This window comes from Saccopteryx leptura, chromosome X, assembly GCF_036850995.1.
Source record: "Saccopteryx leptura isolate mSacLep1 chromosome X, mSacLep1_pri_phased_curated, whole genome shotgun sequence".
NCBI lineage: Eukaryota > Metazoa > Chordata > Mammalia > Chiroptera > Emballonuridae > Saccopteryx > Saccopteryx leptura.
In genome coordinates this window covers 2,335,585-2,354,180 of record NC_089516.1, presented here as the reverse complement: position 1 = coordinate 2,354,180, position 18,596 = coordinate 2,335,585, and the positions used below count along the sequence as shown (strand labels likewise).

Genomic DNA, 18,596 nt, shown 5'->3' with positions numbered 1-18,596 from the left:
TAAGTAGACTGATGCCAGATGAATGAGAGAAATATAGATAGATATATAGATGATTGATAGATAGATAGATAGATAGATAGATAGATAGATAGATAGATAGATAGATAGATAGGCATCCTATTAGTTTAGATGATTGATAGATTGATACATAGGTAGTTATGGATGGGTGAATGGCTGGTGGATAGATGGATGGACAAATGGATGTATGGATGAATAGCTAGATTGATGATAGATAGATAAATAGATAGATAGGCATCCTATTGGTTTAGATGATTCATAGATTGATACATAGGTAGTTATGGATGGGTGAATGGCTGGTGAATGGCTGGTGGATGGATGGATGGACAAATGGATGTATGGATGAATAGCTAGATTGATGATAGATAGATAGATGATAGATACATGGATAGATAAACAGATAGATGACGGATAGATAGGTGATATAATAGATAGATAGATAGATAATAGATAAAGAGATAGATAGATGATAGATAGATAGATAGATAGATAGATAGATAGATGATGGATAGATAGGTGATATAATAGATGATAGATAGATGATGAATAGATAGGTGATATAATAGATAGATAATGATAGATAGATAGATAGATAGATAGATAGATAGATAGATAGATGATAGCTACATGGATAGACTGATGGATGCATAGATAGGTAGATATGTAGATGATAGATAGATAGATCCACATAGGTAGATAGACATGTGATACATAGATTGACAAATGATAGAAAGAGGGAAGGAAGGAAGGAAGGAAGGAAGGAAGGAAGGAAGGAGGGAGGGAGGGAGGGAGGGAGGGAGGGAGGGAGGGAGGGAGGGAGGGAGGAATAAATGTCCGTATGTGCACTCACATTTCTTTTTTTAACTAGAAGTCTTGTAATGTGCTATGTTCGGTCTTATTTGAAATCCCTATTGTCTACAAAATGCACGTGGCTGAGTTCTCACGGCTTTAGAAACAATCCCCGTTCGTTGTACCTTGAGCTAAAGGTAGATTCAACAAAACATGCTGTGGGCCTCTTTTTCTGTAATCAGCGTTAACATCAAGGCCTTAATAAGCATCTTCCCACGCACGACCATAATAATAGCAACTCCCAGAAAAAACAACAACAACAACACATCTCACGTGCGCACTGTTGTTGAGGCGAGCAGGACCGTGAGCGTCACGGGCATCTGAGCTAGCCATTTTTTTTATAAGGGAAAATAGCAACGACTTTGCAAGAAAAAACGATCTCTGGACAGTTGTGAGCGTCGTAGATAATCATGGAGAACGGAGGCAGAGAGCATGGTCAGAGCATTCGAGCAGAGGGACACTTCTGGCGTGTGGCTCCCAGCAGGGCTGCGTGCTCAATTTGCTCCTCCTCAACTTCGGAGAATGACATCTTCCCGTCCTCAGTCATCTTGGTGTTACTGAGATAAAACGTTCATTCCACGGGGCGACGCCTGGCTCGCGCAACTCCCTGTGCACTGGCTCACGTGGGGCGGGCGGGTCATCTCCTCACGATCTGCTCAGGTTTCGTCCTTGATTAAAAAACGATCTCCTGCCCTGGCCGGTTGGCTCAGTGGTAGAGCGTCGGCCTGGCGTGCGGGAGTCCCGGGTTAGATTTCCGGCCAGGGCACACAGGAGAGGCGCCCATCTGCTTCTCCACCCCTCCCCCTCTCCTTCCGCTCTGTCTCTCTCTTCCCTTCCTGCAGCCAAGGCTCCATTGGAGCAAAGTTAGCCGGGGCACTGGGGATGGCTCTGTGGCCTCTGCCTCAGGCGCTGGAATGGCTCTGATTGCGGCAGAGCGACGCCCCAAGATGGGCAGAGCATCGCCTTCTGGTGGGCATGCCGGGTGGATCCCGGTCGGGCGCCTGTGGGAGTCTGTCTGACTGCCTCGCCGTTTCCAACTTCAGAAAAGAAAAGAAAGAAAAAAAAATGAAATTAGTTCCAGTTACTGTTTTATTGACTTAAAATCATGTTTGTTTGATAACCAATCTGTGGAAACAAGAAGAACATATATTTGCTTTTTTTTTACTTTGATGTCAAAGCTACAATTTTCAATTGGAATGACTTATTTTTTACGTTCTTATCAAATCGAATCTTTTTTTAAAATTTTTTTTATTCATTTTTAGAGAGGAGAGAGAGAGGGTGAGAGACAGAGAGAAAGAGAGAGAGAGAGAGAGAGAAGGGGGGAGGAGCTGGAAGCATCAACTCCCATATGTGCCTTGACCAGGCAAGCCCAGGGTTTTGAACCGGCGACCTCAGTCAAATCGAACCTTATAATGTAAAGGAAGTCTTTAAGTCTTTGAGACCTGCATATAAATCGACTCGAATTATGTCTCATTTCTTCCCTCTCTGGCCTTTTAGCACATTCCCTGGGCCATTGTGGGTTTAAAATAAGTGTCGATTGAATTAGCATTTCTCAGAAATTCCCAGTGTGAGTAAGAAGCTATGATTACTTCTTCTCCTTGCCTTTCTCTTTAGATCGTAAGCACAGCGTCGACACGGTGCATGGCCGTCCTGCAGAATTATTCACACGCCTCAGTGGTCACAGAGCATATAAGCTTTCTTCATCATCTGCATAATCTTAAAGTCAGACTCTGAGTCAGGGATAGTCAACCTTTTTATACCTACCACCCACTTCTGTATCTCTGTGAGGAGTAACATTTTCTACCCGCCTACCGGTGCCACAGTCATGGTGATTTATAAAGTAGGGAAATCACTTTACTTGATACAATGTATAAAGCAGAGTGACAGCAAGTGAAAGCATAGAATCATAATTACTTACCAAGTACTTTGTGTCAGATTTTTGCTACGTTTGGCAGAATCAATCTTTTTATTTATACTTTGCTTGCTCCGCTACCGCCCACCATGAAAGCTGGAATGCCCACTAGTGGGCAGTAAGGTCCAGGTTGACCACCCCTGCTCTTAGTAGACCAGTGGTCCATTTCCCCCTTGAATACATTTATGCAAAGGACCCGTTTTTAAACTTATTGATATAGAGGACACACACATAAATAGCACTGTTCCTGACCTCAAGGACATCAGGATGGTTGTGAATGGACATGGTATGCCATGTACAACACTCGGGCATGTGGCATTTTCCGCTCGGTGCCCCCAGCAATGAACCTGGTGGTGCATATGCCTTCTCTTCATCACTCTTGTTCTCTTTGGATCGATACTCAGAAGAGAAATTGCTGGCCTGTGTGGTGTACCGATTTTTAGTTTTCTGAGCAATTTCCACACCGATTTCCATAACAGCGGCACCAATCTGCGTTCTCATCAACAGTACCCAAGGGTTCCCTTTCCTCCACATCCTCACCAACACTTGTGTTGGTATGTGTTAACTTTATTGATAATAGCCGTCTATCGATAGCTGAATGAAGACAGAACAATTGGTAGACAGAGACGTTGGAATATTACGCAGCAGTAAAAAAGAATGAGATCTCGCCACATGGGTCATCATGGCTGGACCTAGAGCAGGGGTCCCCAAACTTTTTACACAGGGGGGCCAGTTCACTGTCCCTCAGACCATTGGAGGGCCGGACTATAAAAAAAACTATGAACAAATCCCTATGCACACTGCACATATCTTATTTTAAAGTAAAAAAACAAAACGGGAACAAATATAACATTTAAAATAAAGAACAAGTAAATTTATTTATTTATTTTTATTTTATTTTATTTATTTTTAATGGGGTGACATCAGTAAATCAAGATACATATATTCAAGGATAACATGTCCAGGTTATCTTGTCGTTCAATTATGTTGCATACCCATCACCCAAAGTCAGATTGTCCTGTAACCATCTATCTAAGAACAAGTAAATTTAAATCAACAAACTGACCAGTATTTCAATGGGAACTATGCTCCTCTCACTGACCACCAATGAAAGAGGTGCCCCTTCCGGAAGTGCGGCGGGGGCCGGATAAATGGCCTCAGGGGGCCGCATGTGGGTGGGACAGGCACTGAGCGTCGTGGAGGACTTCAAATTGGAAGTCTGCCCGCTGGATGGTTTAAACAAGAAGAGAAGGGAGGGAGGAGAAATAAAACATTCTTGGATATGGAAGGGAGTGAGAATTCCAGAGCAGAAACGATGGAAACGCCAGCTTTAAAAGAAAGAAAAAAGAAAAAGGAGGCACGTTTCTTTTGGGAACTTGGCGGGCTGTTTCCCTGGGGACTTTGGGAAGGAGTTTGGAATCCTGAAGACCTCGCTCGTCCTGCACTGGGACGCTCTGCAGGGAACGGAGGCTGACCAGGGTGTGACTGGGGATAGACCTGCTGTTGGACTGACCAGTGACGTCTGGCTGCGGAGGGACGGACGGATTCCGGCTTCAATAAAGGGCGTGTTGCCAATCCTCCTCTTCCTGGGCAGGAAAAACAGAGAGCAGTAAGGTCCTGTCTGCCGAGGATTCAGAGAGGCAGGGCGGCGTGGCGGAGGAGGGGGGTGTTGGAGGCTGGAGCCCGTCGGGATGAATCGCCTCTCGCCGTGACGGGGAAAGAGAGGCCTCTCTCACGCTTGCTATGCGGCACCTCCAGCTGCCATTGTCGGGCTGCATTACACCTAACACTGGGTGAAGGAGGCTGTTTTCCCGGGCAGTGTGGGATTCGTTTCGTGAGAAACCGTGTGGGAAAGAGAGAGAGAGAGAGAGAGAGAGAGAGAGAGAAAGGAAGGAAGAGAAAGAAAAGAGAGAAAGAGAAAGAAAGAAAAACAGAAAAGAAAGAAGAGAGGAAAAAGAGAGAGAGAGAAAGAGAAAGAAGGAAGGAAGTAAGGAAGAAAGAGAAAGAAAGAAAAACAAAAGAAAGAAAGAAGGGAGAAAGAAAGGAGAGAAAAGGAAGGGAGAGAGAAAAGAGGAAGGAAGGAAGGAAGGAAGGAAGGAAGGAAGGAAGGAAGGAAGGAAGGAAGAAAAAGGGAGGGAGGGAGGGAGAGATGAAGAAAGGAAGGAAGGAAGGAAGGAGGGATAGAGAGAGGGAGGAAGGAAGGAAAGAGGGGGGAGGGAGGGAAGGAAGGAAGGAAGAAAAAGGGAGGGAGGGAGGGAGAGATGAAGGAAGGAGGGAAGGAGGGAGAGATGGAGAGGGAGGAAGGAAGGAAGGAAAGAGGGAAGAAGGAGGGAGGGAAGGAAGGAAGGAAAAGAGAGAAAGAGAAAGAAAGAAAAATAGAAAAGAAAGAGAAAAAGAGAAGAAGGAAGGAAGAGAAAGAAAGAAAAACAGAAAAGAAAGAAGAGAGAGAAAGGAAGGGAGAGAGAAAAAGAGAAAGAAGAAGAAGGGAGGAAGGAAGGAAGGGAAAGAAAGAAAAACAAAAGAAAGAAAGAAGAGAGAAAGGAGAGAAAAAAGGAAGGAAGGAAAGAAAGAAAGAGAAAGAAAGAAAAAGGGAGAGAGGGAGGGAGGAAGGAAGGAGGGAGGGAGGAAGGAAGGAAGGGAGGAAGGAAGGGAGGAAGGGAGAAAGGGAGGAAGGAAGTTAGTTTAAGGATGAACTGAGGAGAGGCAGAACATTTGCTGGCAGGGGGAAAGTAATCCGTAATTGCTGATTAAGTGGGAGAGGGTGGCTGACCCTCTGCGTACACCCCCCCTCCCCGAATCATAGCTCATGTCTCACGGGTCCCCGTGAGCGTCAGAGAGGGCCAGACCTGGGAGATGGTTGAGGCCATAGACACACGCCCTTGTAGGGTCATTCTGCACCTGTCTGCAGGTCCAGGACATTGGGGGTCCCGACTGGTGTCATTTGGAAACAGAACCCCACCGTCTGCTGCTTGCTTGTCAGTTGGGGGGTTCACATTGTCAGGCCCGTTGTGGGTCTGGGTCTCTGCCTTTCTGGTGCTGTCGTGGGTTTGAGGACCCAGCACTGGAGCGTGTGCTGTGCTGCTGTCTTCCGGTTTCAAGGGGTGCATCGGAAGGAGTGGGTTCCGATTCACGCGGCTATAGAACATGGGTCCCCAAACTTTTTACACAGGAGGCCAGTTCGCTGTCCCTCAGACCGTTGGAGGGCCCAACTATAAAAAAAACAAACAGCCTGACCTGTGGTGGCACAGTGGGATAAAGCGTCGACCTGGAACACTGAGGTCGCCGGTTCGAAACCTTGGGCTTGCCTGGTCAAGGCACATATGGGAGTTGATGCTTCCTGCTCCTCCCCCTTCTCTCTCTCTCTCTCACTTCTCTCTCTCTAAAAAATCAATAAATAAAATATTTAAAAAAAAAAAAAAAAAAAAAAACAAACAAACTATAAACAAATCTCTATGCACACTGCACATATCTTATTTTAAAGTAAAAAAACAAAACGGGAACAAATACAATATTTAAAATAAAGAAGAAATCAATTTAATTCAACAAAATGACCAGTATTTCAATGGGAACTATGCTCCTCTCACTGACCACCAATGAAAGAGGGGCCCCTTCCGGAAGTGCGGCGGGGGGGCCGGATAAATGGCCTCAGGGGGCTGCATGCGTAGTTTGGGGATCCCTGCTGTAGAGGTTGTCGGACAGGTGGCTCGATGTTCAGTCACTGACAGGAGTCACTAGCCCAGCCCTCGGTGGACAGCATGCTACAGAAAGGGGCATAAGAAACAAAAATCATATAACTGGGTGTTCAGGTAGGCGCAGGGTAGAGTGGGAAAGCGTTAGAAACATTGTAACAGTTGTTTGTTTGTTTTTTTAAAGAAAAAGAAACATAGTGTTGACTCTGTGGAGGAGAGTGTATGCGTTTCTAACAAAATGGCTTCAGCCATCGGAGGATACCGGGGTCCGTCCCTGGGTCAGAAACTTGGTGTGACATGAGCTGGACCAGGAGGGAGGAAGACACTTCTAAAAGCTCCGCACTTTTTTTTTTATTATTTATTCATTTTTAGAGAGGAGAGAGAAAGGGAGAGAGAGAGACAAAGAGGGAGAGAGAGGAGAGAGACAGACAGAGAGAGAGAGAGAGAAGGGGGGAGGAGCAGGAAGCATCAACTCCCATATGTGCCTTGACCAGGCAAGCCCAGGGTTTCGAACCGGCGACCTCAGCATTTCCAGGTCGACGCTTTATCCACTGCGCCACCACAAGTCAGGCTAGAAGCTCCCCACTTTGCTCCCACAAACGCCTGCATTGTCTCATCTGAGGCTTGTAAGAGGGAAATTGAGAATCTGACGCCCCGAGCGGCATCCGGCGACTCAGTTTACCTGCTCCTCTCAGCTTTTCAAATCAGGCATTACCGCCAGCTCACGCTATTCAGGGGGGACAGTCGGGGAGATTTGAACATGCATTGGCCTTCAGCCAAAATTTCTTTTTTTTTTTTTTTCCTCTCTCATAATGAGAACCTTTAAGATCCACTCTCTTTGCGACTTGCAAATACTCAGTATGATATTGTTAACTGTTTAACAAGCTATACTTTTTCTGACTTGAATTCACAACGTGCGGTTGTTTCTCCCAGGAGCGGAAGCGAAATTTGGAAAGGCCTTCACTTGCGTTTTGCCTTTCTGACCTTATTTGATCCACTCTAAATTTCATTAAAGAATTATCATTTTTTCTGTATATCACTATGACTTACACACCACACACACACACACACACACACACAGATAGAACTGCCTACTACTAAGCTATTTAACTGTGGGATCTCATTATGTCTGTAATTTACTTTGAAATGCAAACATTCAAAAGTGTTAAATTAAAATATTAATTAAAACTGTAACGGGGAAAAGGTGACGTTTATTGCTTTTGTGTGTGCGCGCGCATGTGCACACACACACACACACACACACGTGGACTTACACACAGATCCCAACATGCAAAACACCCTCAACACACAACCAGACTTTTTTTAAGCCCTTGAAAAACTTTTTTTTTTTTTTGGACTCTTTTATTTCTTCAAGGAAAAAGAACAAATTCACAGGAATGATAACTAGAAGCTAGTAAAATCGATAGCCTCTGGTATTGTCACTAGTGATCGGTATTTGAGATTAATTTTGCCTTAGCGCAGGGGTCCCCAAACTTTTTACACAGGGGGCCAGTTCACTGTCCCTCACACCATTGGAGGGCCAGACTTTAAAAAAAATTATGAACAAATCCCTCTGCACACTTCACATATCTTATTTTAAAGTAAAAAAACAAAATGGGAACAAATACAATATTTAAAATAAAGAACAAATAAATTTAAATCAACAAACTGACCAGTATTTCAATGGGAACTATGGGCCTGCTTTTGGCTAATGAGATGGTCAATGTGCTCCTGTCACTGACCACCAATGAAAGAGGTGCCCCTTCTGGAAGTGCGGCGGGGGCCGGATAAATGGCTTCAGGGGGCTGCATGTGGCCTGCTGGCCATAGTTTGGGGATCCCTGCCTTAGCGGTGAGCCCGGGAGAAACCCACAGATGGACACATTGTATCCTAGCGTCAACAGCAACAGTCGCCATTAAAACTGTTACTTACGTGCTCTATTTCTATCTGCCACGAAATTTAAAAAAAAAACAACGTTTCATCATGTTGCTTCTTGAAATTAAAAATGTTCCATCGTGTTGCTTCTCAGAGCGAGGGAGCCACGGACGGGGGTGAACCACCGGTCTTTTCAAAGGTGCAACAATGTTGATGTTCTGGCTGACCCCTCAGAATCTCTCGTCTTCTTTCCTAGGCTTCCTGAGTACCGGTGACCAGGCAGCCAAGGGCAACTACGGACTCCTAGATCAGATCCAAGCCCTCCGGTGGATCGAGGAGAATGTCGGGGCCTTCGGCGGGGACCCCAAGCGGGTGACCATCTTCGGCTCGGGCGCGGGGGCGTCCTGCGTCAGCCTCTTGACCCTGTCCCACTACTCGGAAGGTAATGGGGGTCCATCCCCGTGGTGGACAGGTGGCCCCCACCATGTTCCCTTTCTCTTGCTTACACTTACGAGCGTCAGGTGTCTCTTGCAAAAGCTGGAGCCCGGTGACATCTCTCGAAAGGCTAACGCGTCCGTTTCGCCTTTTTGACGTTACTCGGTCAACGTGAAGTCTTGATAACGTCGACCTTGAACTTGGAAGAAGAGAAACAGTATGTGGACAATATAGATGAGGAGACCTGCAGATTTTTGTTGCGAAGCCTTATGATGTCATGAGGCTTGTGGCCATATGGTTGTAAAAGCTATGTCTCTCTATTGACAGAAAGAAAAACAAAAGAAAGAAAGAAGAGAGAAAGAAAGGAGAGAAAAAAAGGAAGGGATAGAGAAAAAGAGAAAAAAGGAAGGAAGGAAGGAAGGAAGGAAGGAAGGAAGGAAGGAAGGAAGGAAGGAAGGAAGGAGAAAGAAAGAGAGAGGAGAGAGAGAAAGAAAGAAAGAAAGAAAGAAAGAAAGAAAGAAAGAAAGAAAGAAAGAAAAGAAGGGGAGGGAGGGAGGGAGGAAGGAAGGAAGGAAGGAAGGAAGGAAAAGGAAAGGAGGGAGGAAGGAAGGAAGGAAGGAAGAAGGAAGGAAGGAAGGAAAGGAGGAAGGAGGAAGGAGAGAGGGAGGGAGGGAGGGAAGGGAAGGGAAGAAGGAAAGGAAGGAAGGAAGGGAGGGAGGGAGGAAGGAAGGAAGGGAGAGAGGGAGGAAGGAAGGAAGGAGGAAGGAGGGAGGGAGGGAAGGGAAGGGAAGGGAGGGAGGGAGGGAGGGAGGAAGGAAGGAAGGAAGGAAGGAAGGAAGGAAGGAAGGCCGACGCATGTTCAAATCTCCCCGAGTGTCCCCCCAATAGCGTGAGCTGGCGGTACGCCTGATTTGAAAAGCCGAGAGGAGCAGGTAAACTGAGTCACTGGATGCCATTCGGGGCATCAGATTCTCAATTCTATGTATGTATAGTCTAATATTATATATATGTAGTCTAATAATATATATATATATAGTCTAATACTATATATATACACTAATATTAAACTGTAATTGATAATAATTAAAAAAAAGCAACTCCCGTGACCCCAACCTAACTCAAGGTGATTCCTTCTTGCCCATTGGTGACAGAGAATATTGAAGCAATGATGAGATTTCAAAGAAACATCCACACGTAAAAGAATATAGTCAATAATATTGTAACAGCTCTGAATGGTGCCAAGGGGGGGCGGCAGCTGTTGGGGGGGGGAGATGATGTCCTAGGTTTTTATAAATGTCCGACCGCTATGCTGTACACCGGATGCTAATATAAGATTGACTGTCAACTGTCACTGGAAAAATAAAAATAAAAATTTAAATTTGAAGTAACAGAGAGAGGTCCATAGGGATGTTAAACCGTGCACATCCGAAGCACTTGGAAAGTTTTAAAGAATTCTTTCACTTTAAATAGCTTCACAGTATCATTTTTTATGTGTGTGACAGAGACAGAGAGAGGGACAGATAGGAGCAGACAAACAGGAAGGGAGAGAAATGAGAAGCATCAATGCATCAATTCTTTGTTGTGGCACCTTACTTGTTCATTGATTGCTTTCTCATTTGTGCCTTGACCGGGGGGCTACAGCAGACCGAGTGACCCCTTGCTCCAGGCAGCGACCTTGGGTCCAAGCTGGTGAGCTTTTGCTCAAACCAGATGAGCCCACGCTTCAAGCTGGCGAGCTCAGGGTCTCGAACCTGGGTCCTTCCGCATCCCGGTCCGACGCTCTATCCACTGCGCCACCGCCTGGTCAGGCTCACAGTATCATTCTTTAAAGTACCTTCAAGATCCACAAATCTGCTTTAAAAAAAAAAAAAAAAGGAGCTACCACCCAGCCGTAGCACGGCTTCCTGTGTTCTTCCTGCTTCCCAGACCCCCGCGGGCAAGTGGGTGAATATTTCTTGGCCTTGAAGTCTTCATTAGCAAGATAACGATCGATGAGTTTTTGTCCTTCTGAAATCCGAATGTCTTGATTCCCTTTCTTTGTTTCCCCACGGCTGAGAAGAGTTGGAATTCAAGGCTTATCTTGGTGATAGCCCTTTACAAAAAGGAAAAAGAACATTATGAGATAAATCTCTAGACTGTCATGTTGCGCCTTTAGCGACTGAGGAACTTGTCGGGACCAACTTGACTAGGACTCACGCCCCTGTCGGCCCAAACGAGGCAGGGGAAGAATGCTCAGTATTTCAATCCGTGGATAGAAATGACTGGCACACAAAGTGAAGGCCTTTTCAAACACCACCCAGCGAAATAATCAAGAGTTACCAAAACTCCCCAAAGGGTGGGTCTTAGGAATTCCACTGCTACTGTGTATATAGTCTTAACAAAACGAACAAAAACACACAGAAGCAGATGTATTCGCGAAGATACTTTGTATTATCACAGCGAAGAAGGGTGATGGTGTCGGTTAAAAGGACCAGAAAGGTATTAGGAATGGATGCCTTTTCTCTAAGCAACAATCATTAGTTTTCATCATCAGGCTTAAGGTATACAGTCGCCTGAGACACACAATGTAAAAAAATTATGCATAATAGCAGACACAGTTCAGCAAAGCAGACCAATGGAAGAAAATATCCAAGAAAGAAGAATACTCATATAGTAAGAATTCTAGGTGATTTTTGTCTTTATCCCATGTTTATTTATTCTCAGGGCTTTTGCTACTTCTAAAGTGATACATATGTATACATCTATACTTCCTCTTCGGTCACGGCCAATCGTGGTGAGAGGAAAAAAAACTAACTTCTAGAACAGGGGTCTCCAAACTTTTTACACAGGGGGGCCAGTTCACTGTCCCTCAGACCATTGGAGGGCTGCCAAATACAGTGGTCCTCTCACTGACCACCAACGAAAGAGGTGCCCCTTCCAGAAGTGCAGTGGGGGCTGGATAAATGGCCTCAGGGGGGCCGCAGTTTGGGACGCCTGTCTAGAACCATGTTTTTCTTTTTTTTTTTTTTTTATATTATTATTATTTTTTTTTGCATTTTTCTGAAGCTGGAAACGGGGAGAGACAGTCAGACAGACTCCCGCATGCACCCGACCGGGATCCACCCGGCACGCCCACCAGGGGCGACGCTCTGCCCACCAGGGGGCGATGCTCTGCCCATCCTGGGCGTCGCCATGTTGCGACCAGAGCCACTCTAGCGCCTGGGGCAGAGGCCACAGAGCCATCCCCAGCGCCCGGGCCATCTTTGCTCCAATGGAGCCTTGGCTGCGGGAGGGGAAGAGAGAGACAGAGAGGAAGGCGCGGCGGAGGGGTGGAGAAGCAGATGGGCGCTTCTCCTGTGTGCCCTGGCCGGGAATCGAACCCGGGTCCTCCGCACGCTAGGCCGACGCTCTACCGCTGAGCCAACCGGCCAGGGAGAACCATGTTTTTCTAACTCCTTTTGTCTTAACTCGTAAACGGTCTTCCACAGATCCGATATCAACATCATTTCTCTAAGGTGCTTTGAAGCATCCATCCGTAGAGTCAAACACACAAATCAGTGCTGGCTCATTTCTGACGGAATTATAACTACTTGGACATCGGCTCTTCCGTGAGAGAGGGAAAAAAAAAAAAGCAACTTCTACAACCGTTTTTCTAGTTGGTTTTTAGCTCGTGAATATGCTCCATAGATCAAATATCGGACGTGAGCTCTTTCAGGCGCTTAAAAAAAAAAAAAATCAGTCTTTCGAATCAAACAGCCAAGTCCATACTTGCTCATGTCTGAAGATTGGAAACCCTGGGAAATTAAAAGGCTTTGATAACGAGCCAGGCGGATGGGAAGTCTCAGGGTGGTGGGTCATCTTTGGGACAAGTCCCCACCCAACCTGGGGAGTCACGTCTTCCCAATGATGATCACGTCGTTCTCCAAGGTGACTCTTTGCATGAGCTTCAAAGCCAACAGGGCGCAAACGTCTGCACCCCCAGCTGCCTGCCTTAACAGGTCCCCCACATCATCAGGCAGCAGAAGTGGATTGTGTTGTAGCCCAGCAAGACGGCCGGAGGGAAACAGGACAAAGAATGTGCTGTGATTTTTTTTGAACCCATCACCTCTTGTCCGGCAGGAGTTCAAGATGATGATTGTTTCAGTTTTTTAGTTTTGGGGGTTATTATTATTATTATTATTTTACTTCTGGACATCCTTATGCTAGATCTGATCAGAAATGATTGAACTACACAGAATTTTATTGCTCAAATGTGACTCTTCAAATGGCCCAAGATTTTTTTTAAGTGTCTGACCAAACAGATGTTTTTAACATGAGACAGAAGAAATTATACGAAGGTCTGGGATTACAATGGATGCAATTTTTAAAAGAATAATTTTGTTTTGTTTTGTTTTGTTTTGAGAAATGCATTTCAGTTGACCGTTTGAGTGAGGGGGTACTGTTCGGGAATGGCGACTTTGGTTAATTTAATCGGAAGATTTTAATGCTTCTAGCAGGTTGTGGAGGGGTATAGGAAAAAGAAATACAGCCCTAATTGTATATAACTCTGATCTCAGTAGATTTCTCTTCTCTGGAATGAAGTGGGACCTGTGTTTCCAATGGGGCCGAGTGGCCTGGGCCCTTTTCCTGGTTTGAAGCGTATTTTTAGGGGAAGTGGTTGCTCTCACTGACTGTTTATGGCATGGGGGGTGGAGTAACATATGGTCCAGCAGACTGAGGAAGGAGAAAGAGAATGCATATATATTTAGAATACAAATATATCTATTTGATTGATAGATAGATAGAAAGATAAATAGATGATAGATGATAGATAGATATAGTAGATAGATAGATAGATAAATAGACGATAGATAGATATAATAGATAGAAAGAGGTAAATAGATGATGGATAAATAGATAGATTGGATGGATGGAAAGATATAATAGATGATAGATAGATAGATAGATAGATAGTAGATAGAGTGGATGGATGGATGGATGGACGGATATAGATAGAAAGATAGAAATATAGATAGATAGATAGATAGATAGATAGATAGATAGATAGATAGATAGATGATAGATAGGTATAGTAGGTGGATGGATGGATGGATAGATAGATAGATAGATAGATAGATAGATAGATAGATAGATAGATAGATAGATAGATGATAGGTATAGTAAGTGCATGGATGGATGGATAGATGGACAGATATAATAGATAGATAAATAGAGAGATAGATAGGTAGATAGATAGATAGATAGATAGATAGATAGATAGATAGATAGATAGATAGAGTAGGTAGGTAGGTAGATAGATAGATAGATAGATAGATAGATAGATAGATAGATAGATAGATAGATAGATAGATAGATAGAGTAGGTAGATAGATGATAGATAGATAGATAGATAGATAGATAGATAGATAGATAGATAGATGTGATAGGTAGATAGATAGATAGATGTGATAGGTAGGTAGGTAGGTAGATAGATGATAGAGAAAGATAAAAGATAGATAGATGATAGAGATGATAGAGATAGATAGATATTAGATGATAGCTAGATACATAGTAGATAGATGATAGATAGGTATAGTAGGTGGATGGATGGATGGATGGATGGATAGATAGATAGATAGATAGATAGATAGATAGATAGATGATAGATAGATATAGTAGGTAGGTAGGTAGATAGATAGATAGATATCCTATATAGATATATATATTACCATGACAGCCAAATTGTACATGGAATTTCATTTTCTTAGACGGTATTTGTGGGACTCGTGTGTAAGAACGCCCCATGAAACCGATGTGCAGTGGGTGGGGCGGGTGTCGGGAGGAGGACATGGTGCGGAGTGCCAGCATCTCTGCAGGAGCTGGATGCCACCGTCCCCAGAGACTCCCCTGCCCGGGATGGATGGATGGGCGGATAGACAGACAGATAGATGGATAGATAGATTAGATAGATAGATAGATAGATAGATAGATAGATAGATAGATAGATAGATAGATAGATAGATAGATATGATATGATAGATATGATATGATAGATATGATATGATAGATATGATAGGTAGGTAGGTAAGTAGGTAGGTAGGTAGGTAGATAGATAATAGAGAAAGATAAATGATAGATAGATAGATGATGGAAAGATAGATGACAGAGATAGATTATAGAGATAGATAGATAGATATTAGATGATAGATAGCTAGATACATGATAGATAGATAGATAGATTGATAGATAGATAGATAGATAGATAGATGATAGATAGGTATAGTAGGTGGATGGATGGATGGATAGATGGGTAGATGATAGATAGATAGATAGATAGATAGATAGATAGATAGATAGATAGATGATAGATAGATAGGTATAGTAGGTGGATGGATGAATAGATAGATTGATAGATGATAGATAGATAGGTATAGTAGTTGGATGGATGGATGAATAGATAGATAGATAGATAGATAGATAGATAGATAGATAGATAGATGATATAGATGATAGATAGATAGATAGATGATATAGATGATAGATAGATAGATAGATAGATAGATAGATAGATAGATAGATAGATATAGTAGGTGGATGGATGGATGGTTAGATGGGTAGATAGATAGATAGATAGATGATATAGATGATAGATAGATAGATAGATAGATAGATAGATAGATAGATAGATAGATAGATAGATAGATGATAAATAGATAGGTATAGTAGGTGGATGAATGGACGGACAGACAGACAGACAGACAGATGAACTGTCGGGGCCTTCCTCGTCCGCCCCCGTGATCGCTGTTTCTCTCCCTAGCGGGTTTTCACGTGTGTGTGCCCTCTCTCCCCCCGCCCCGTTCCTGCCCCCGCAGGTCTGTTCCAGAAGGCCATCATCCAGAGCGGCACGGCCCTGTCCAGCTGGGCGGTCAACTACCAGCCGGCCAAGTACACGCGGATCCTGGCGGACAAGGTGGGCTGCAACATGCTGGACACCACGGACCTGGTGGAGTGCCTGCGCGGCAAGAGCCACAAGGAGCTGACGCAGCAGGCCATCACGCCGGCCACCTACCACATCTCCTTCGGCCCCGTCATCGACGGCGACGTCATCCCCGACGACCCCCAGATCCTCATGGAGCAGGGTGAGTTCCTCAACTACGACATCATGCTGGGCGTCAACCAGGGCGAGGGCCTCAAGTTCGTGGACGGCATCGTGGACAGCGAGGACGGCGTCACGCCCAACGACTTCGACTTCTCCGTCTCCAACTTCGTGGACAACCTGTACGGCTACCCCGAGGGCAAGGACACCCTGCGGGAGACCATCAAGTTCATGTACACCGACTGGGCCGACAAGGAGAACCCCGAGACGCGGCGCAAGACCCTGGTGGCGCTCTTCACGGACCACCAGTGGGTGGCCCCCGCCGTGGCCACCGCCGACCTGCACGCCCAGTACGGGTCGCCCACCTACTTCTACGCCTTCTACCACCACTGCCAGAGCGAGATGAAACCCAGCTGGGCCGACTCGGCCCACGGCGACGAGGTCCCCTACGTCTTCGGGATACCCATGATCGGCCCCACCGACCTCTTCAGCTGTAACTTCTCCAAGAACGACGTCATGCTCAGCGCCGTGGTCATGACCTACTGGACCAACTTCGCCAAGACCGGGTAGGTCCTCTCTCTCTCTCTCTCTCTCTCTCTCTCTCTCTCTCTCTGGACGAACTTCACCAAGACCGGGTAGGTCCTCTCTCTCTCTCTCTCTCTCTCTCTCTCTCTGGACGAACTTCACCAAGACCGGGTAGGTCCTCTCTCTCTCTCTCTCTCTCTCTCTCTCTCTGTCTCTCGGCCTCTTCCTCTCCTTCCTAGGGTCTGGTTCCCTCTGCAGATAAGCGTTTCCATGACCACAGGGACCCCACCGTGTGGGGACAACGCTAGTCACATCCCCTGCCAACTCCTGGGGGACGCCAAGTTATTTTCTTTCCCCTGAAGTTATTCTCTGCCCAGCCTGATTTTTTTTTTTTTTTTCTGAAGCTGGAAAGAGGGAGAGACAGTCAGACAGACTCCCGCATGCGCCCGACCGGGATCCACCCGGCAGGCCCACCAGGGGGCGACGCTCTGCCCACCAGGGGGCGATGCTCTGCCCCTCCGGGGCGTCGCTTTGCCGCGACCAGAGCCACTCTAGCGCCTGGGGCAGAGGCCAAGGAGCCATCCCCAGCGCCCGGGCCATCTTTGCTCCAATGGAGCCTTGGCTGCGGGAGGGGAAGAGAGAGACAGAGAGGAAGGAGAGGGGGTGGAGAAGCAAATGGGCGCTTCTCCTATGTGCCCTGGCCGGGAATCGAACCCGGGTCCCCCGCACGCCAGGCCGACACTGTACCGCTGAGCCAACTGGCTAGGGCCCCAGCCAGATTTTTTATGACCATGTTGGTTGCCGATTGGACCTTACCTTGCCAACCTGCTGGTCCAGGATTTAGACGGATTGGCCACATTGTCTGTGGCGTCTAGACGCACGGCAAGTTGCCCTTGTAAATGAGACCTCGTCCCGTAAAGTAAGTAACAGGTTTATCAGAAGACATGAGCCCTGGCCGGGTAGCTCCGTTTGGTTAGAACACGGTCCCCATATATTGAGGTGGCGGATTTGAACCCCAGTCAGGACACATGCAGGAATCAATCAATCAATCAATGCATAAGTGTGTGGATCAGCAAATCAATGCTTCTCTCTCAAATTAATAAGTAAGATTTTTTTTTTTTAAATCATGAGGCACATGGTAAATTTTGCTTACTGTGTCACCACAGAAATGAAGTATAATAACTAGAGAGAGATACTATATATATGTTTGTATATATAACTAGAGAGATACAATACATATATGTTTGTGTATATACTATATAATAACTAGAGATACTATATAGATGTTTGTGTATATACTATATAATAACTAGAGAGAGATACTATATATATGTTTGTGTATGTGCTATATAATAACCAGAGAGAGATACTATACATATGTTTGTGTATATACTATATAACTAGAGAGATAGTATATATATATGTTTGTGTATATACTATATAATAACTAGAGAGATACTATATATATGTTTGTGTATGTACTATATTAATAACTGGAGAGAGATATTATATATATGTTTGTATATATACTATATAATAACTATAGAGAGATACTATATATGTTTGTGTATATACTATATAACTAAAGAGAGATAATATATATATGTTTGTATATATACTATATAACTAAAGAGAGATACTATATATATGTTTGTATATATACTATATAATAACTATAGAGAGATACTATATACGTTTGTGTATATACTATATAACTAAAGAGAGATAATATATATATGTTTGTATATATACTATATAACTAAAGAGAGATACTATATATATATGTTTGTATATATACACATGTGGGTATACCTCATTTTATTCCAGAGGATTGTGCTTTATAGATATAGTGTGTTTTTGTTTTCGTTTTTGTTTTTTACAAATTGAAGGTGAGACGTTCCACCAGCAAAGGCTATAACTTACTGAAGATCAGATAATAGGCAGTTGTTGTTTTCTAAGCAATAATGTACATATGCCTTTTGTTAAGGCATATGTATTATTTTTAAGATGGAATACTATTGCACCCTCAGCAGACTACGGCAATTTTCAACCTGTGTGCTACAAGAATTTTTACCACATGCACTACCAGACTATTTAGTCAGGGGCACTGAGCTCTTTCCCCTTAGATTGTCAGATAGAGAAACAACTACAGCCAACACACAATAGCCGTCCAGCGTGAATGAATCAAAATTATACCTATTTTGTTGTTGTTGTCAGATTGGCAACAAATGTATATTTT

The 18,596-nt window shown here is 44.5% G+C and overlaps 1 protein-coding gene across 4 annotated transcripts in view; it reads left to right on the top strand.

The window, feature by feature from the left end:
* NLGN4X (neuroligin 4 X-linked) overlaps positions 1-18,596 on the top strand; it is a 294,089-nt gene that overhangs the window by 262,676 nt on the left and 12,817 nt on the right. For all 4 annotated transcript variants that reach the window (XM_066356776.1, XM_066356773.1, XM_066356775.1 and 1 more), the window contains 2 exons: positions 8,600-8,785; positions 15,609-16,398. In XM_066356776.1, coding sequence (XP_066212873.1) covers positions 8,600-8,785; positions 15,609-16,398 — 976 coding nt within the window. The remainder of the gene's footprint in view (positions 1-8,599; positions 8,786-15,608; positions 16,399-18,596) is intronic.